The 19,551-nt window shown below is 42.9% G+C and overlaps 3 protein-coding genes and 1 long non-coding RNA gene across 4 annotated transcripts; 2 read left to right on the top strand and 2 right to left on the bottom strand.

Moving 5' to 3' along the window:
- Positions 1-1,000: 1,000 nt before the first annotated feature.
- On the bottom strand, positions 1,001-3,017 carry LOC136546354 (F-box protein At1g10780-like). Its single transcript, XM_066538331.1, has 3 exons — positions 2,003-3,017; positions 1,631-1,911; positions 1,001-1,518 (listed from the first exon to the last, which is right to left on the bottom strand). The coding sequence occupies exons 1-3, from the start codon at positions 2,889-2,891 to the stop codon at positions 1,282-1,284; spliced, it is 1,407 nt and encodes a 468-aa protein (XP_066394428.1). The 5' UTR covers positions 2,892-3,017; the 3' UTR covers positions 1,001-1,281.
- A 4,290-nt stretch (positions 3,018-7,307) lies between these two features.
- Positions 7,308-12,133, top strand: LOC136542004 (uncharacterized). The gene is made up of 5 exons (XM_066534229.1): positions 7,308-7,799; positions 9,780-9,889; positions 9,975-10,346; positions 10,440-11,139; positions 11,689-12,133. The coding sequence occupies exons 1-5, from the start codon at positions 7,556-7,558 to the stop codon at positions 11,703-11,705; spliced, it is 1,443 nt and encodes a 480-aa protein (XP_066390326.1). The 5' UTR covers positions 7,308-7,555; the 3' UTR covers positions 11,706-12,133.
- A 284-nt stretch (positions 12,134-12,417) lies between these two features.
- On the bottom strand, positions 12,418-14,938 carry LOC136542005 (RHOMBOID-like protein 10, chloroplastic). Its single transcript, XM_066534231.1, has 9 exons — positions 14,589-14,938; positions 14,445-14,499; positions 14,275-14,355; positions 14,088-14,184; positions 13,932-13,999; positions 13,207-13,305; positions 13,078-13,119; positions 12,829-12,999; positions 12,418-12,797 (listed from the first exon to the last, which is right to left on the bottom strand). The coding sequence occupies exons 1-8, from the start codon at positions 14,819-14,821 to the stop codon at positions 12,868-12,870; spliced, it is 807 nt and encodes a 268-aa protein (XP_066390328.1). The 5' UTR covers positions 14,822-14,938; the 3' UTR covers positions 12,418-12,797; positions 12,829-12,867.
- Positions 14,939-15,095: 157 nt separating this feature from the next.
- LOC136542006 (uncharacterized) lies at positions 15,096-19,113 on the top strand. The gene is made up of 4 exons (XR_010780547.1): positions 15,096-15,229; positions 18,312-18,505; positions 18,586-18,854; positions 18,924-19,113. It is a non-coding gene; the product is annotated as an uncharacterized lncRNA (long non-coding RNA).
- The last annotated feature ends 438 nt before the right edge of the window (positions 19,114-19,551 follow it).

Below are 19,551 nucleotides of genomic sequence, written 5' to 3'. Positions count from 1 at the left end.
AAATTGCTCATCTTTGTCATCATTACGAAAAATAACTTAGATAGATCCCCCTCCCCGCCCCCACCCACCAACACCCCCTAGATCTGCATCTAAGGCCCTGTTTAGGATAGAAAGTCTGGAACAGAAGGTACAAAAAGCATTAGAGCATCAACTATACGTGAGAAGGAGAAAACATTCATTTCAAATTCCAGTAGGTAAGATCAAAATTGGTCACACTAGAAGGGGTGTGATAAGAGCTAACATAGCTCAAGCTAAGGTATTAACTAAACACATGTCTAACATACATAAATGTGTGATGCAATCATGCAAATAAGAAAAATTATGAGTGAGGATAGAAAGGCATATAGAGTATAAGAGCAACTTCAAGAGCCCTACAAATTTTAATCTCTATATCTCTATTTGGAGAGCCATTCAATAAATATTCTCTTTGTAAATCTCTCAGATTTTTGTTCACTATACTCCAACAACTTATCATAACTTTCCTTGCGTGAAAACATTCATGTGAATACTACCATATATTGCATTTAGAGACCCGTGTAGCCTCTCCAAAAGTGGAAAGCGAAAAAGGTGGTTTTGAAGAGCGCAAAATATGGAGTCTATTGGAGCATGTTTTTTTTTGGTTTGTTTTCTAAATTTTGTGCCCATGTAGAGTGCCTCTTGGAGATTCTCTAATAGGTAAATAAAATTTATAGAGTATCTATGTGAATATTTTATTAAGAAATGCATAAATAAGAGAAGGCAAAGATGGGCAATTTTGGTTAGATATGGGCTCTAAATTCATTCATGGAGTTATAATACGTGTCTCTTTCAAAAATATATATGAGAACCCAATCCGCATTGACCACGCAAGCACTCAAAATGCTGTGCAAAATAAACAGCCACAGAATAAAGTGTCTCAGTTGCCCAATGTATAGATCTAAATAAGTAAATCAACGTGTCATAATTCATAATAATAATAAGAAACATCCTTTAAAAAAAAGACAGTGAACAGTAAGCGACATTGATGTTCATGGTTGAAATTGTTCATAGATGAAATGTTTGCTATGGCAACAAAGACGGTTACAACAACAATTTGCAGGCACAATACTCAATGAAATTGTTCCAACAACTCCCTCGAGTACTCAGTATATAGACTAGATGAAAAAAAAAGAAACTTAACAAACCACTCAAAAGGTTGAAAATGGATCCTCCATCACTAATGACAGTAAAATTATTCTGGAATGATATAAAAAATCGAGTCCTCAATCAAATTAACTTTAAGAATAAAAACAGCACCTCCACTTATTCAATTCGCACTTTCCTGTAGTTCATGTACTTGAACTTACATATCTCCTCAAAGAACTCATCAGCAGCTTCATGGCAATTCTTCATCTGTGAGATTCTGATGACCATCGTCCGCAGCTTCACACTGTACTTCACAAGCGACTCGAGAGTGTTCAGCTTCTGTTCAGCATTGAGCGGGGAGCGTACAGTGATCAGAACCTCTTCCAAACAAGGGATGAGGAACCTTGAATTCAACTGCATACACAATTCAAACGAATTAGCTATATGGCACATTGATCTGTCTAGCATACCAATCAAATTAGGAACCCTATTTCAATGCGGCTATAGGAACGAACAGCCCACTCACATTTTTCAGGCTATTTTTCTGACACAGGGCAGCGAACATGGCACCATGGATCTCAACTTTGCGGAGCTTGGGGTGGCTGTCGAAGAAGTCAACCAAATCGACTTCCGGGAACGGCTGGAGTGCGTCCAAGTCTCCACAGAACTCTATCTTCATCACTAGATGCTTCACCTCGCTAGCGCACTGCAGCACCGAGCTCACTGCGGCCCAGTCCCACTGGACACCGCGCAGCGAGAGGTGATCCAGATCTGGGAGATTCCCAGTGTCCACCTTGTGAACCCTCCCTGCATCATCCCATCGCAAAATTTCTCATCACGTCAAGGCAATACTAAATTGACTAAAAAGTGACCAAGATTCGAGATGCGTCTGGCTCACCGGTGCTCTTGGCAATTGAGAGGCGGCGGAGGCTGTGGCCACCACACAGAGTGATCCAGGTGAAGCCCTGGATCTCGAGCGACTCCAGGCGAGGCGCGGTGAGCAACAGCGAGCAGTTGCCGGCGCCGAGGATGTCGAGCCGGCACCGCTGGAGCAGTTGAAGGTCGATAGCCACCGTGCCGGAGCAGTCGCAGCCAAGCAGAGACAGATCGGTGAGGTTGGGGCACGCGGCGATGGCGTCCCTCACGGCGCTATCCCGCAGCGGCGCACCGACAACCTCCAGCACGCGGAGCCGCTCCATCCGGCCCCACGCGGGCGCGGCCGTGAGAGACACTCCCCAGAGCCTGAGCACCTCCAGGTTCGAAGCCAGGCCGATGCAGTCGAGGTGCCCACCCTCCGCGACCTTGTCGGCGGCGGCGTCCATCCGCAGCTCGAGCACCCGGAGCGTGGCGCTCCGCGCGGCGAGCCAGGCCGGGAGGCGCGCCATGGAGAAGGGGCAGTAGATGACCAGCTCCCTGAGGCGCGCGACGGAGGCCACCATCCGGCCGATGACGTCGTCCGCGGCGCCCCTTGCCGCGGCGGCCGCGTCGAAGGCGTTCCGCGGGAAGAAGAGCGCGGGTAGGTAGGGGACGCAGTCGCGCCAGCGGCGGCAGACGCAGGCGCAGGCGGCCACGTCGCGGGCGTTGCTGAGCATCGACAGGATGTGCTGCACGACGCCGTCCGGGACGGAGTTCATGCCGACCTCGCCGTCCCATTCCATCCGCAGCGCTCGACGAAAGGCAGGCCCCAGCACGGACGGGGATGGGATAGTTGTATAGATACTGGGAGAGCTCGTGAGGAGTGGGAGTGGGTGGGTTTGAAATTTGAAACGGGGGAGGATCCCGCTCATTGGGAGGTGGGATTTTGAAATTTCGGCGACCGTTCGCAGGGATTCGGCGAATTTGAAACGAGGGGAGGCGACCAGCTCTGAGGGTTTCCTTTGCGCATCGGTTTTCCGCGTTGGCGGCGGCGCTGAAGCAATGATGCGGGCAAGCAGAGAATCATGGGTCTGGGACGTGGCCCTGGATTGGTTGTCGCTTGTCGGAATTCCTTGGTCTGGACTCTGGACTCTGGCGCTCGTGGGTGTCCGCGTTGATTTGATTTGGTGTCAGTTTGTGTAGCCCTGGCGTCATGGCGTGGTAGCTAGCGCCAAGCCGCCGTTGAGGGCACCAGCAGTGTGTGTAAAAGCTGTTGTTAGCGGGCTATGAATGTCTACAAAATTGATTTTTATAGAAAAGATTTCTTCCAAAGATACTAATAACACTATGGGCAGGTCACAAGCAACATATAAATATTTTTTTCCTCTTCGAGGCTACATCTCACCTGCTTACTATGTCCATTAATTATTGTGTTCGCGACACTTGTGTAGACGCCAAGAGATGTTGCAGGTGCGTCATCGGCTCACCATCTGATATCACCGCCGTAAGGCCTAGCCGCTGCCACCACAAACAAGTCAAGCTCACACCCACTCAAATCAACACTCTATCCATCAAAACCGACCTTCTTTATGTTGAATCGCTCATACCAAAAACAAAAATTCCACTTCTAAATCTAGGATGCTTCAGAAGCAACGCGTCCGCTTGAGTGGTTGTGCCGGCGAGGATGGCAGGGAGCCCGCCAACGCTCATCCCTTCCTAGCTTTCGAGCGTACAACCATTCAACTATGTGTTACGCTATTGCAGCGGTGGCAGGAGCAGGACATCGGAGCCGACAATGCAGCCACCAGAAACCACCTAGCCATGTGCATGTCTTTCCGTCGGTGGGTGCTGGAACGAGGCACCTCTTCCCATCCTTCGCCCTCTTGTCGGAGGTGACTATCGTTGGAAGATGTCTCCTCGGAGGTCCTTGTCGCTGGAGGATCTCAATCCAGTAGAGGTCGATTTGGCAAGGAAAGAAGTCAGTCCAAGGTCTTGAGACTCGATTGGGTGGAGCTATGGAGAGAGGTGTAGACACACAAGACACAAGAGATGGGGACGACCGCATTGTATGCACGGCAGACGTGGAAAAAGAAGGGAGGCATCGGGGCAAGAGAGAAGAATGGCTGAGTTGCTTCTTTTATTTTTAGCTAGCTCACTTGTAAAGTTCATCTGGACCGTAACATTGTGGGGGTACATGAACAACTAATAAGGACCATTACGTGGGACGTACCTATATAGACTACTTTCACCTGTATACATTAGTTGTGCCCTCAAGATGGATTGACTAAGGGCCTGTTGGATCCACTAGCTAAGCACAGTCTCATATAAGACCAAAAGCTATGTCTACAATCAAGATATCAAGAGATGTGATAGATAAATGAGAGGAAAGAGAAGATATATGGTTGGACAAAAATTATTTTAAAGAAATCATCTACTAGAAATAAAGTTTCTACGTGTAATGTCTACACGACTTGGTAAGTACAAAAAATATCTCATAGTTTCTAGGTTCTGACTGCCCTAATAGGTCGGGTGCGGGTACGGGTGCAGGTTTCACCTACGGGGCCCGAAACATATGTTTTCCTATTTCCCCCTCCAATTAGAGATCTAGAACTAATGTATGACTCAAGTCTACGTAAACTTAGGATGATTTGTATGGACTGTGTTGTCTACATAGTTGTTGTGAACTTTCGATTCATTTTTTACGACAAAAACCATGGGGTCCCTACAGTACACTGATAATTTAAATTATGTGTTATTTTGTCTCAAAATTTATATTTTTATAGCTTCTTATTAACACACTCGCGGGTGATCCAAGACTCGCAGGTGCGGGGTGTGGCATTGCACTCGTGGGTATCATTTTTGAGGGCGGGTGTAGCCAAATATCATGGGCGTCGTCGAGGGTGGGTTTTTCCTCCACCCTCACCTTGCCCGACCCGTTGTCATCCCTACTAACAGGAGTAAAAATTAGCGGTTTGAATTCAACCAGACTAATTAATAGTTCAACTAATTGTTATTAAGCATCTAGATGATAATTAATACTCCATACATCCTAAATTATAAGTCATTTTGGCTTTTCTAAGTGTATAGTTTTTGTTATACATCTAGATACACGGTATGCCAAGATAGCTATGTATCTTAAAAAAGACAAAATGACTTATAATTTAGAATGTATGGAATAATATCTCATTGGTTATCCCAACTAGCTAATACTCCATCTGTCCCGGTTAGAGTACATTGCAAGAAGACACATTTGTTCTTCCACCGACCTCTATCCATGTGTCTTCCCAATAGCAAACTGAAAAGGAATGGCATTAGAGACATAACCATCTACGCATCTAGTTTTTAGCTAGAGGATCCAAACAACATCCATATAATAGTTAGCTAGTTAATATTAGTTGTGAACTATTAGCCAACTAACTATTAGTTACTAGCAGATCCAAACAGTGCATGCCAAAGGCTAACCTTTAGTTGGAGCTAAATATTATCCAACTAATTATTAACCAATACATATTTGGATCCCTAGCTAATATGGTATGATTTGGTTACTTGCATTAGTATGCATTGTATTAATTAAGGCTATAAAGCATACCCTTAAAATAGACAAGGTAATACAATTTGTTGTTATTCGGCTTAGATAGGAAGTTGTACAGTGTTATGCGTGTGATTGGTTTCGTGTGTAAAGGGCTAGAATGTGTCTTGGGCGGCAAGGCAGAGGAGGAAGGGTGAATAGTTGGATACACATAATTTGGTCGAATTGTGGGATGCAAGCTAAGCTTGCTTTGAGGATAGTGCTAGCCTACATATGGGCCTGTGCAGGTAACCAAACAAGGATCTACTGCACTACTTAGGTTTGCATAAGGTGTTGTTCATGCAACAAAAAGACCCTATGTGCATACATCTGTAGCAATGAACTATCAACACTTGTTAGTGACTTATGCTTAGTTAATAAGCTAACAACTAGCCAAAGAGCTTGGCTAATTTTTAGCCCAATGTTAGCCCTCTTAGGGCTATTTTTAGCAGCTATATAACAATTGGCATCTAATATCCAAACTACCCTTAGTTGTAGGCCTATGCCAAGTCTAGGTTGTTTTTAGAAATATTTCTATTGGCTTTTCAATGATGCAATCAATAGCAGGTTTATAAAATATAGTATCAACATCTATCAGCCTGTTCGCTTGGTCGTATTTGGCTTATAAGCCATGGCTTATCAGCCAACGAACAGTATTTTTCTTTCACACCAAACTAGCCAACAGTACTTTCAGCTATGGCTTATAAGCCAAACAAGCCCAAACGAACAAGGCATATATTTCAAAATAGGTTTCTTATGAAAACATATTTCGTAATACATCCCTAATATTAAAGAGAAAAAGGTATTCTTTCAACCTTCTATTTTTACTTTCCACAATACCCTCGCACCCCTTCCTATGCTATACATGACTAGTACTTACGACCTGTGCTCCTGTGAATTAGAACATAATGCGTATAGTGACGGTATGGAGTCCAATTCTTCTATGAATTGGATTACACAATTGTTAATATAAATCTATGAACAGTAAACAATCCAGGCGACCACACACTAAATTATACATTCTCCAACTAATGGACTGGAACTACGAAACTATCAGTCCACCTAACCAAGATGACAAATCTTGTATGAATCCACTAACTAGCAGCCAATGCAAGAAAAAACAGCTCAAAAGGCCAAATCTAAAGCCAGTCTCCTGGGAGTTTCATGAGTACTCCTAAATAAGTTTTTAATAAAAACTTTTATGTGATGACAATAAGTTTTATGAAGATGAAACTTGTCTATAATATTTTTAACACATAGGAGTCTTAAAAGTAATAATAAGATAAACATCTCGTTGAGACCGACCTACGTCCTGACTAAGAAAAGCCGGGCTCAACTCTCAAGCTAGGTGCACCAACCGGCGTTGTGCAACTGTGCACGAGCCCTCCCAGTTGACAAGTGACCATTTTTTTTAATGGAAACGAAAAGAAAAAAATTTGGCAGGTGCCCTGGCGAGCCACCTGTCAGCACATGCGCGCCGCGTTGGCGAGGAGCTGTGGGATTTTCCCTCGTGGCAAGTTGGAACTCGCAATTTGGAATGGAAAGAAGAAAAGGCTCCCTGAGCCCGACGCCTGAACGAGACGAGCACGAATATTTTTTTTCGGTATAATGCCGCCTGGATTACGCACTAAGCAAGCGAAAAGACGCCAAGAGGGGAAAATGCGAAATTCTCCCGCATATTTGGCCGAGACTGACAGCGAGAGCCCACGGCTTATTTTTCCGAGACTGACAGCGAGAGCCCACGTCGGTCGAGTAGCGTCGCAGGAAAAAAAAAAAGGAAAACCAAAACGCGAGGAGCGTCCGTCTCCAACCCAACCGACAGTTGTTGGTCAGTCGCACCGGCCGGAAGCGGAAGCGGAAGCGGAAGCTGAAGCGAGGGACCCGGGCACCGGCGCCGGCGTAACTCACTAGATCGTAAGCGCAGGCGCGGGTCCGTCTGTGACGGGCACGGCGGTGGTGGTGGTGAGGAGGAGGAGGAGGAGGACTTGGGGAGCGTTGGGGTTAGCGAGCAAATCAGATGCGCTCGGAATGGGGAAGCCCGTCGATGTGGAGCTCGGCGGCGGCGCGGGAGGCCTCGAGATCGCCGGCGGCGGAGGCGGAGGCGGAGGCCCATTGGGCGGGCGAGTCTTCGGCGCGATCGGGCGGGCGGTTTCGTTCCGGTGCGTCTTCGTGCTCCTGCTCGCGGCGGGGGTGCTCGTCCCGGCCTTATTCCTGCTCGTGCCCTCGCGCCAGGAGCTGGGGTACCTCTCGGAAGACCACGACGTGCTCGCTGGTAATTTCTCGGCCCTTGCGACTTGTGTTGCAATAGCCGTTGGTGCGAGGGTTTGGGGATTCGTGGGTTTAGTTGGGGGCAGCTCGGAAGTTGTGATTTCCGTTTTAGATGTGGTGCGGAGGCGGATCGATAGGGTCGATTGGCAAATTACCGCTTCGAGATCGCAGCATGGGTGCAGGATTCTTCGATTCCACCTCCGTTGAGCTAGGATTCGCATGATTTTCTAGTCAATTTCGTCGTTTCATGCTCCGGGTGCGACTGTCAGGGAGTGTGTCTGGTTAGTTCTGTGCTCATCCATATTGTAGTTTTAAAGTTCTGAATTATATTGTTGGCTTTGGATCACCTGCTTACCACTTGCAAGTTTTAATTCCAAATTGATGTGGGGGCCCTGAAATGGCATTGAACTACCTTTTCGGGTGGAAGTTGGCTTTTAGAATCCGTATAATTTTGAACTAGATCCCAAAATTCCAGAAATTCTCTCACCCAATGTCTCTGAAGATGCTAGACCTGGATGGCTGGATCAACTTGGTACATATGAAGACCTTCTTCTTGTCTATGTATGTTAACATGTAACATATGCTTTTTCATCTGTTTTCTGGTGCTTCAGTGTATAGATTTTGAGGGTACTGTTTGTCCTCTTAGATGTGTGATTTTTTGGTACTCCCTCCAGTCATGAAATCATGTCATTTAGGACTAGATTTGGTCAAACTAAACCATATCACATTATTTAGTTTGGAAACATCTAAGTTATATGTGTAGATTTGTATACAAAATACTTGCAAAATCTCTTAATAAGTATTTTAAGAATATATTCTAGAAGAAATTAGTGATCAAAGATACACATCATAGGCCATGCAAAGTCAAATGTGACAGTATTTTGGACTGGAGGGAGTATAACAGGAGTCTGGGATTGTACTGGTACTTTGTAAGATCCACATTTTAATTTACTTTGTTCAAAACTAGATCCCAAATGTTGTGATGTGTTTAGATGTAGATGTTGTATATCTATGGTGAATGGATATTGACAAACATGTCTGCTTCAGCTCAACATTGTGATGGCATACATGGTTAGGAGAGAGGGAGGCTTACGACCTCAGTTTCAATTCTCAAACCTTTATCACTAGATTCAAGAAACATAAGATATTAGGCACGCCGACCCTCTAAATTCTAGAGATTTTAGGTGATAGGATAAAAGTATTCCAAATATTTCCAGCCAAATCTAATATTAGAATCCCTGATTCAAAGGCGTCGCCTAGGCATCTAGGCCCCTCGCCTTGGAGAACAATGGTGCCTTGTCACCTAGGCGTCCAGGCAGACCCAGCACTCGCCTGCACACATAGTTGCCTTTGAAACCATGATTAGAATGTATTTTAATGTTCTTTGTTGAATTGTTGATATATAGTATCTTTAATATGTGTTTACAATTTTTGGACACTGGACCCCGACAATCCCTTGTTCACTGTCCCCACTGTTTACATTTTTCTATTCCTACTGGGTGCTGAGGCATGAGGGAAGCCCCTCCTTCAATCTTGAACCTGTGCATCTTACATTCTTACTACTAGTAATTGTTTGAACTACTGATCCAGTCCTTTCTGTTTGCTGGCACTGTTACTATAATTAAGTGAATTTCTTTATATCCTATTTATGTTCCCATCAGCAGAAACCAACAGTTAATTTTCATAGGAAGCTCGTTATTTTATTCATGGAGGATTCATCCTGTTTGTTGCTGAGATGTTTATTTACCTTCTACTTCACTGTTTCAGTAGATAATGTAATCAAACATTTCATTTCGTTTCATTTATCTTTTCTGACTTCGCAAAATTTTCCCTAGAACCTGTGTGTGCTTTTGTTTTTTTTTGTTTTAAAAAATGCTATTATATGTTTTTGTACTTTTAGGGTATTGCCCTTTTTCACACTTACAGTCACATGTTGATGAGGCATTGTGATGTCTGTTGATAAAGATCATCTCCTTTGTTTCAGCTGAAATCAAAGTTGGTTTCACTTTGGAAAAGCCAGTGTCATTCCTTACTTCTCACATAGACAAACTAGGGAATGACATATTTGAAGAGATTGGTGTACCTAATAGCAAGGTGCCTGATGCCTGTTCTCTCTTTTTTTTCTCCTCAAATTTCTTTTGCCTGCAGTGTTTGCTGATTAGAATATGTTTTTTTGCAGGTTTCCATTGTTTCAATGCACCATTTAACTTCTAAATACTCCACACATGTTGTTTTTGGTGTTCTTCCTTATCCAAAAGATGCTTCAATAAGTTTGCCGGCTCTAAGTGTGCTGAAATCATCCTTAATAGAGATGATGCTCCAGCAGGTGAACCTGTCGTTGACACCATCACTTTTTGGGCATCCATCTTCTTTCGAGCTGTTGAGATTCCCTGGAGGAATTACAGTCATTCCTGCACAGTCTGGTTTTACATGGGCGAACACAGACCCCCTATTCAACTTTGTGTTGAACAGCTCCATTTATCAGATTTTGGGTAATCTTACAGAGCTCAAGGATCAGCTGAAACTTGGATTAAATTTAAGGTCATACGAGGTATTAATGGTTTTGTTTCTTCTACTGAGGTTGTGGCATATTTAAAGGGCTCAGTTGCTCCAATCTGATTCTCACTGATTGTCATATTTGCAGAAAATATATTTGCAGTTCAGGAATGAGATTGGTTCTTCAGTTGAAGCTCCAGCAACTATTGTGGCATCGGTATTAGATGGAAGCAGTAATCTTTTACCAGATAGATTGAGACAACTAGCTCAGTTAATCAGAGAACCTGATGCGAGGAATCTTGGGCTTAATCACTCTGTATTTGGTAAAGTAAAGGGTGTTCAGCTGTCATCGTACCTACAACACAAAATCTCTGATTTATCTCCTAGCCCATCTCCGGCTCCGGCTCCATCGCCTTCACAATCACTTTCTCCAAGCATGCCACCATTGTTGTCACCATTTGGGAGCATCCCTTACCCTGCACCTCGTCCAGCTTTAGCTCCTTCATGGCACAGACACCCTTGCTTTCCATGTTTTAGGTGTATTAATCCCTCTCATGCTGGTAGTTCAATGCTAAAACCTCCTTGCATTGTTAGAGACCCCAGGCTACCTCCATTAATGCCTTCCCCGCCAAAATACCTTCATCCAGCAGATCCACCGCCTGCTCACATAGATCCTCCTCGCCCCTTACCTAATTCCAATCATTTTCCAAAAGCAGTCTCTGGACCTACTTCTCAAATGATGCCAACACCTTCACCCCCACGACCAGTGTCTCAACATTTGATGCCCCCAAGGAAAAAACGGAATAGCAGAACAATGAAGTCCTCTTCAATTGCGCCATCGCCATATGGTAAGTTTTTTTGATATTTTATCTCTATAGCATTTTGCCGTTTTCTTAATGTTAGAACTCTTATTCGGTGGCGAAGGCCATAGATAGTTGCTTTAGAATATTAATGATCACAACAATTTATTTAGCATTAATATTATTTTTCTTGTATTTATTGCGCACTGCATGATTCTTTGTTACTATGCTACTGTCACTACTAACATGGGGATCGATCTGCAACCACAGTTAGACATTTACGGCATGTTTGCTGGTTGGTTTCTGGGCTGATAAGCCCGACTGGTGCTGGTTTGTTGTGAGAGGAAAACACTGTTGGCTGACTGATAAGCCCTGGCTGAAACCAACAAGCGAACAGGCTGTTAGTTTCTTTTACTCCACTTGCCTTCGTCAATGTGACCTTACATTTGTATAACTCAATGTTTCAAAACATATCCTAGTGCTAGTTGGATTCACATTTCTTTTTCTCGTGTATATATGAATCTTCAGCTTGCTTTGAGTCCACAATCCTTATGTGGTTTCTTGAGAAGTTTATCTTATTTGTATCTCAATATGCAGGTCTCCTTCACACTTGAAGTTATGCTTGATTGGATACCTGGGTTGCTTCGACTGTTGGTCATGCGTCATTATGAAAATCTGGCCAGAAGACAAGGTCACAATTTTGCTTCAAGCATAACCATGAATCGCAATCATGGGCTATGATGCAAACATCAGGCTTTGTTTATTGACTACTGTAACTATATGATGAATTCTAAAGCTTTTGAGGTCAGGTTAACTGTAGATATAAGTCTATATCATGCCAATTAACCAGGGTATTACGCCACGAAGGTGGCTGCCCTACGACCTATATGCCTCTATCATCAAATTTTAAGTTCTCACCGAAGGGTTGGGAGCTTATATAGAGGAGAATGTAAGGACCTTACTCAGGTCCACGTTCTGCAATATTACTTTCTTGGAACGTATTGACCATAAATCCATAATACAACATACAACTTCCATGCAAGATTTTGTTTGTTCTATTGTGCGTCGAGCGTTTAATCAACGCTGATTTAGCCTCTTTGTTGTCTAGATAGACATGAAGCCAAGAGAAGAAGTGTTATGGTTCCATCGGAAATTCGGAAGTTTATCCCTGGCGTTGATTCAATGATGCTTACAGTGACAGATTACCTTGTGCTTTGTGAATTGACGTACATGATGATACGCCCTATGAATTCTTCCAAGCTGAGTATTTTGCACTGGTCCTAAAATCTTGCTGGGGCAAAAAAAAAACATATGCTCTTACAACAAATATCTTAAATCACTAATGGATCGTTGTTCGCTGAGTGCACTCTTTACATATTTTATCATCTCGTGCAATACAGGACCAGAAGAAACCTAGTAACAGTCAATGTCCGAGGTCAGAACTTGACAGTAGATCCTATGGTTAGTACAAAATACAATTGACAGGCCCCAACCCGTCTCAGCTTTGAAGATTTAACAATTGCCACGATCCGAACAAAACAATAAGCTCCTCGTGTGTGTTTCCTCAGAAATTAGCTCTGCAGTGAAATGTTTCGACACCCAAAGTCCCAAACTAGTTAAAAGTCAATTGTTTTTTGCCACTCCCTTGCTCGGCGTATGTCTGAATCTTCACCATTCTCCCTTTTGCTTCTCTTCCACACTATTTTTCTCCCTTTTGCTTCTCTTCCACACTATTTTCACGAATACCCTCGTAAGTACATACAAAACAACACAAGTCTACCCCTTTATTAGTCGGAGGACTGGAGCCCTGTCTTTGAAAACCGCTCTACCATCCTTTGCCACATACTGATATTGCCATGCCGGACCTAGGAACCATGCCATGACAACTCCGCCAAGCAAGCCTCCCAGCTGTCAGTATTCAAGTGAACTAATGAGCTAAATCATTCATATTGTAAAATGTACTGCGTAGAAAATCGAGAGACTTACATGGCCCCAGTTATCGATTCCCCTTGAGAGGAGGCCCATACCCTATGAAAAAAAAATGTTGCAGATGGAACAAAGAATATTTTTGAAACAAAGGCGAAATGAAATAAACAGGAAAAAGTGGAGCAATACCATATTCAGGACAACCACACGCCCAATATGTTCTAAACTCTCCCTAGAATTCCCAAAGAATCTTCTCTGTCTCCACATATAAACTGCGTGTGCGCCAACCTGATCATGCAGATTAAGTTGATGTAAACACTTTCATGGTCAGTTGTATCAGGGACAGGGAATTCATATTTCAATAGGACAAGACCAAGGCTTTGTTCACAAAATATGAATGTGGTAAACATAAGAAAGAAAACTCTGAAATGCACAAACAGAAACTACAAAATCAATCATGTTTCAGGCCTGTTCAGTCAAGATGTGCAATTTTGAGGAGTTACAAAGAAATATCATACCAGCCATTTAGAAGTTACGAATTACACCCTCCGTTCCAAGTTGTAGTTCACTTAAGCTTTGTCCTAATTCCTATGTCAAACTTAGCTAACTTTCACCATTTTTTCAGAAAAAAATATGTTAATTAACATCTATAAGTTCAAATAAGTGCACTATGAAGACATGTTTCATGGAGAAATTAATGAAACTAATTTGATATTGTAGATGTTGATGTATTTTTCTATAAACTTGGTCAAAGTTAGATACGTTTGACTTATGACAAATCTAAAGTGAACTATAATTTGGAAAGGATGGAGTAGTTTGTAGTTTCATGTTGCTAGTGAATTATACCACACTATAGGGGTAACATGATTCTGGCACTGGGTAACGAGCACAAGTGCGAGGAGAAGTAGACAAACCAATCCAAAAATGGCACCTGACGCACCAACAGCAGGTGACGCGCTACAGCGATAGCTCATCAGTGAACCTATTGAAGTCCAAGAATTGATTAAGAACAGTGATAACTTAAGATCAGGGCACTACCATCCAATTCAAAAGAGGTTAAGAACAAACACCTGCCAGTGCCGAACTGAAATAAACAGCTAGAAATCTTCTAGGACCAGTTAACATTTCAACCATGGGCCCAATAGAGTTCAAAGAGAAACAATTGAACTGCATCATTATGGCAACAGACAACAGGTAGGAAGTTAGCTAATATTTTTTCTATGAAATATAAAACTCAATTCAAACATAAAAACATACTGCAAGGTGGGTGAGATCTGCATGAAGTAGAGATGATGTTGCCAAACGCCAAAATTGCCCTCTATCAATCAGACTGTTGATCTTTCATCGCAAATGATGGTCATAACTGCATTAGGTTAACGAAATTGACAGCAGGTAACTGAACTAGAAATTCCAACCAAGACACAAACCTTGGCTCCCCACATAAGAAGCTTTCCTTGTGATGCTACCTGAGCGACATAAGCCCTTTGTTGAGAGCAAAAGGGTGTTAAACAACAAATGTACCAAAGGATCGGAGCTACTATCGCAGAAACTTAAACTGACCACTGACTTACAGGACATTAAGAACAAGAAGGACATTAGTCCAGAGCCTCTTCTTCGAATCGATCCCACGAGGCCGTCTGGACAACAACTTTCCGTTACTGATGTATCTACATCTACCCCCTGACCCGTTCCCACTGAACAGAGCAGAGCTGCAAACATAAGGTGCAGAGAGCACATTCCCCATCGCGCCAAGAATTGGGAATGTTGCAAACGGTTCTGATCCTTCGAACCAGAAGTCACCCATTTTCGGCAAGGCATCAAGATGTCGCACCTCCTAGAGTTGCAAAGTTCACTTGACATTAACTTATTTTTTATCAAGCACGAAAAAAATCTCCATCCAATCAACAAGGCGCTAGAGGGCTCAGTCAACAACAGACTAAGAAGGCCTGTTTGGTTGAAAAAAAATCCTCCGCCGACGCCCCGTCCTTTGTCGCCTCCTGCATTGCCTCCGCTCTCCATCGTGTCCGCCCCAGGGCCGCTCCTCGCACTGCCCACCAGAACGTCTGACCCGGTACTGAGCCACCGTCGCGCCTAGCACCAGGCCACCTGCGCGGGCGCGGGTCTCCCAGCCGGTGCAAGGAAGGCCGCCCGAGCGAGCACCCGGTACTGAGCGTGGATGACACCGGAACTCCGATCTGGCGTTCACGGCGAGGTAAACTACCATTTCCTCTCTCTCGCACTTCAATCTCCTAGCATAGATGGGACGGTGGTGTGTTTCAATGGCTTCTCCTCCATCTCTGAGCGCCATGAGGTCCCCATCTGCTGTTTCCTTTCCTCTCTGTGTTCTGTGCCCTTCAAGTGCTCGATGAAATGCCCAAAAGGCAGTTGTTCTATCAACGTAGGCGTGTACATAAACATCCATTAGTCGATGCTTCGGAAATCCAAAATCAGAGGGAATCTGAAAATAAAACGTGCTGATTGTTGATTGATTCAGACCTCTGTGTACTGTGGTACGATTCCTGCACCAGCCGCACGTTTCGACTTTCGACGCCCGCGCGGCCGCGCCTACGGCGCTCGCGCGTCACTGCGTCACGCCGCCGCCCAACGCTAGCATGTTCGGTTGACCGATTCGTATGGTTGCTGATTCGTGAAGAAGTACTGCTGGCTGGTTTATGTGAGAGAAAAATACTGTTCTGGCTGAAAATTTACGATCGTTTACGATAAGCCACAGCCAAACGAACATGCTGTCGCTGCTGTCTCGCTGATTTCGCTCGGCGCACGCAGACCGAGAAGTCGTCGGGGAGCTCGCTAGTTCCTATGGTTACTAGCCTTTGCTTGATGGGTAATTTTGGGCTATTTGGCAGGGCTCCGGCTCTGGCTCCTTCGGACGAGCCTATCAAATGTTTTGGTGAAGGAGTCGTTTTTAGCGAAAATCTGCGGAGCCGGAGCCGTTTTTGAGAAGTCACGGAGAAGCCCCTCAGAATGAGCCTCGCCAAACACTCCTTGTAAATAAGTATTACTAGTTTTTCTCTACCTTTCACTACCTCTGTCAAAAAAAAGATACCCCTTCGATTTCAAATTTAAGTCATTTCAATTTTTTTTAGAGTAAAAACATCTCAAGTTTAACTAAATTTATATAATAAGATAATAATATTTATAATACTAACTAAGTATCGTAGATTCTTCATTAATTATGTTTATAGAGTATAGCTATTTGATTTTATAATTTTTTTTAATTTTCTCTATAATTTTGGTCAAATTCGAGATGTTTTCACTCTCTAAAAAAAGTTGGAATCACTCGTAATTTCGAATGGAGGGAGTATATTTCTAGATGTACTCTCGGTTAAAGTATCTAAAGTTTAACCAAATATATAGGTAAATGTTTACAATGCTAAATAAAGTATATTATGAAAATATGTTTCATATCTAATGTATATTTAGTACCATAAATATTGGAATTTTTCATATAATGGGCTCGTTCGACTTACTGAATTTTGACTGAAATTAACTGAAAATACTATTCTGACTGAATTGTTGTTAGAGAAAAATACTATTCCGACTAAAAAAACCGAACAAATTAGATATGAGATATGGGGTAAACCGAACGGAGCCAATAACATGATACTATTCAAGAATTATTTTTTAGTAGTCCTATCAAACGATCTAATGGTCCGCGGAACATATCGATCTGTCCGTCTAGCATGAGTACGTTTTACTAATAACTGAGTTACTACATTACAAAGGACAAGCGAGCCTGTATGCACAACCAGTCAGGATTGTACGCAAAAGGCCGAGGCCTGTTTAGATTTCAAAAATTTTCACCTCAAAGTATAACATTAAATCTTACAGTACATGCATGGAGTACTAAATGTAGACGAAAAAAAAACTAATTGCACAATTGGGTGAGAAATCATGAGACGAAACTTTCGAACATAATTAGTCCATAATTAGATACTAATTATCAAATACAAATAAAAGTACTACAATAGCCAAACAGTAGCTAAACTCAAAAAAAATTGAGAACTAAACACGCCTTAAATAAAAAAGAGATCCACAGACACAACCCGAAACACGAAACTGGACGAATGGAAGCCGGCAGCTGGATCCAGCTGCAGGCGGCAGCGATTCTATCCCCCCACCACAAGCAAAATGTGACAATGTACTTCGTAGGCCTGTAGTAATAGCAACTACTCCCTTTGTCCAGAAAAAAAATACAAGTATAGGTTATGTGCTGATTAAAGTAGTTCACGTTTAACCAAATTTCTAATAAATATTATTCATATTTATGGCTCTAAAATAATTTATACATTTCGTAACTAATCTAATAATATTTATGTGATATTATAAATATTGGTACTTTTATATCTATAATTTATTAAATTTAAGATACTAAACCATGATATTGTGATAGAATTGCATTCTTTTATGGACGGGGAGTACTACCTTTCCCTGACAGTGCTTCCAAGCCGCGCTGGCCATCGTTCTAGTGCGATCGGGTGTGCCTACTGTACAATCGAAAAGCGTACATGGATCCCGATGCGAATTTTTTATATTTTAGCTTTTTTTAAAAGTTTCTCACAAATACACCCCTGAAGGAAAGATTTTAGAATATGGACCCGTAGCTCGGCGCCATTGATACTGGCGCCGAGCTGATACGTCTCGGCGTCAATGTCCCTGGCACCGAGCTCCTAGGTTCGACGCGAACATGGAAGGTGACATGACAGGGAACTCGGCGCCAGTTACTCTGGCGCCGAGCTCGGCGCCGTAGATCTTGGCACCGAGCTCGGCGCCATTTAATCCGGCCCAAGCTTCGTGCCCGAGCGTTCTTCCTCTTCTTTCTCCTCCTTCTCAGGTTTTTTCTCTCCCCACTTTATCCTACCTCACGAATCAGCATATTGGACCTTAGAAACTTTGATTTGATCCGTATATCTTTGAGAGCAAGGTATTCTCGCTCCCCTCCTAGTTTTTTCACATCGATGCAGTATATATTAGTCGGATTTTTGAACGTAATAATCATCATCACTTAGGGTTTCATTCTATCCCTCAATATATGTATTATATAAACATAGGATGATGCTAAGGCATGAAAAAGCTAGCAAACCTAGACGCATGTAGTTATGTTATGGGTTTGTTGTTGTGTATCAAATGGGAAGCCCTAGGTTTAGGGTTTAATGTTAACTACTTTCGGTTCTTAGAAAGAAATTGGTTGTATTGTAGTTATGGTTCTCATTGACATTTATTTGTGATGTTTTGATTTATGTTTGTTAAATTACATCCGTTTTGTTAAATGCAAGAAATGTTTCGGGAGGAGTTTTAGCGAAAACGGGGTCATCGTCGATAATTATACCCCGACGCGTCTAGCAAAGATGCCCCCGTCCCTCCTGACCTCCCTGTCCCTAACTGTGACTGTGGTTTCCCGGTCTATGTTTTTCAATCGAAACATCCGGACACAGCGACACGTTGCTTCTACACATGCAGTCGTTTTAATGTAAGAAATTATTTTCACTATCTTTTTTCTTTATTTGTGTAAGTATGCTACTAATATTTTGTTGGAATCTCGTTGTGTAGGACTATGAGAGGTGCTTTTTCTTTCAGTGGATCGATGGTGTAGACAAGTTTGATCCTAGGTACATCCTTTTCGACGATTGGTTTAGAGGGAGACATCCACGTGAGTATTTCAAGCGGTGGGTTCCACCCCCCTAACCCTCCGCCAATGACGGCTAAGGAGAAGCACCTAGTCATAGTTAGACGACTCGAGGAACCTCCTCTGTGCGATTGTGGAGATCGAGCCGTGATAAACCCAGAGAATACGTTAGAGTTTGTGTGTCCAGCATGAAGTAAGTGCAAAGTGTATGTGTTGAAATATTGAGCTATATGTATTCATGTACTAATGTCTATTTATTTAGGTGTTTTCAATGGCGAAGTGTCGTTTCAAGGAGTGGTTGTATGGTCCTAAGAACCAATGGCTGGAAGAACCGGGAAATGTTAAGGAAAAGAAGAAAGAAAGGGTAATTTACAAAGTACCTCCTGTCATGTGCGAATGTGGTGTTAAATTCAACTATGGTCTAGTCCCTTCGGAGCTTAGAATATGCTATTATTGCGGCCATATGGTTGAGTATGATGAGATTGGTTATTTTTGTGGTAAACATGAAATCGTATTTTGTGAAATCACTTTTGCTCTCTGTAGGGTCGAGATGGCGGACTAGAGAGGGGATGAATAGTCCTTTCTAAAATTAATCGTATCGGCTAACCGAAATAAGTGCGAAATTAGAACTATCGGTCTAGCCAAGACTACACCCCTCTATCTATGTTCTCTAGCACCTTCCAAAGATACCAATTAAGCAACAAAGATGACGGGCTAGCTAGAGCTCACCTAACCAATTCTAGGAGCAAGGTCACACAAATGTAACACCTCGGGTGTTTAAATATTAAAATCTGACATGTCATCATATGCATTGCAAAGCATTTTGCATTTGGTGAAAACTTGGAGATGCATACACTAAAACAAGTTTATATTTATGTGGTATGTGTTAC

The sequence above is a fragment of the Miscanthus floridulus genome, chromosome 3 (assembly GCF_019320115.1).
Source record: "Miscanthus floridulus cultivar M001 chromosome 3, ASM1932011v1, whole genome shotgun sequence".
Lineage (NCBI taxonomy): Eukaryota > Viridiplantae > Streptophyta > Magnoliopsida > Poales > Poaceae > Miscanthus > Miscanthus floridulus.
The sequence above is the reverse complement of the archived record's forward strand: the minus strand, read 5'-3'. Positions and strand labels throughout refer to the sequence as shown.

Bases quoted from the DNA above. Each gene is read 5' to 3' on its own strand.
- LOC136542005 (XM_066534231.1), bottom strand. From the start codon at position 14,821: ATGGGTGACTTCTGGTTCGAAGGATCAGAACCGTTTGCAACATTCCCA. The intron at 13,306-13,931 runs GTTTGTCTACTT...CTGCATGATCAG, and splicing joins CAGGTGCCATTTTTGGATTG to GTTGGCGCACACGCAGTTTA. The intron at 13,000-13,077 runs GTAAGTCTCTCG...GAATACTGACAG, and splicing joins GAATCGATAACTGGGGCCAT to CTGGGAGGCTTGCTTGGCGG.
- LOC136542004 (XM_066534229.1), top strand. From the start codon at position 7,556: ATGGGGAAGCCCGTCGATGTGGAGCTCGGCGGCGGCGCGGGAGGCCTC. The intron at 7,800-9,779 runs GTAATTTCTCGG...CCTTTGTTTCAG, and splicing joins AGACCACGACGTGCTCGCTG to CTGAAATCAAAGTTGGTTTC. The intron at 9,890-9,974 runs GTGCCTGATGCC...GTTTTTTTGCAG, and splicing joins TTGGTGTACCTAATAGCAAG to GTTTCCATTGTTTCAATGCA.
- LOC136546354 (XM_066538331.1), bottom strand. From the start codon at position 2,891: ATGAGCGGGATCCTCCCCCGTTTCAAATTTCAAACCCACCCACTCCCA. The intron at 1,912-2,002 runs GTGAGCCAGACG...GGGATGATGCAG, and splicing joins CTCAATTGCCAAGAGCACCG to GGAGGGTTCACAAGGTGGAC. The intron at 1,519-1,630 runs GTGAGTGGGCTG...TTGTGTATGCAG, and splicing joins AGAAAAATAGCCTGAAAAAT to TTGAATTCAAGGTTCCTCAT.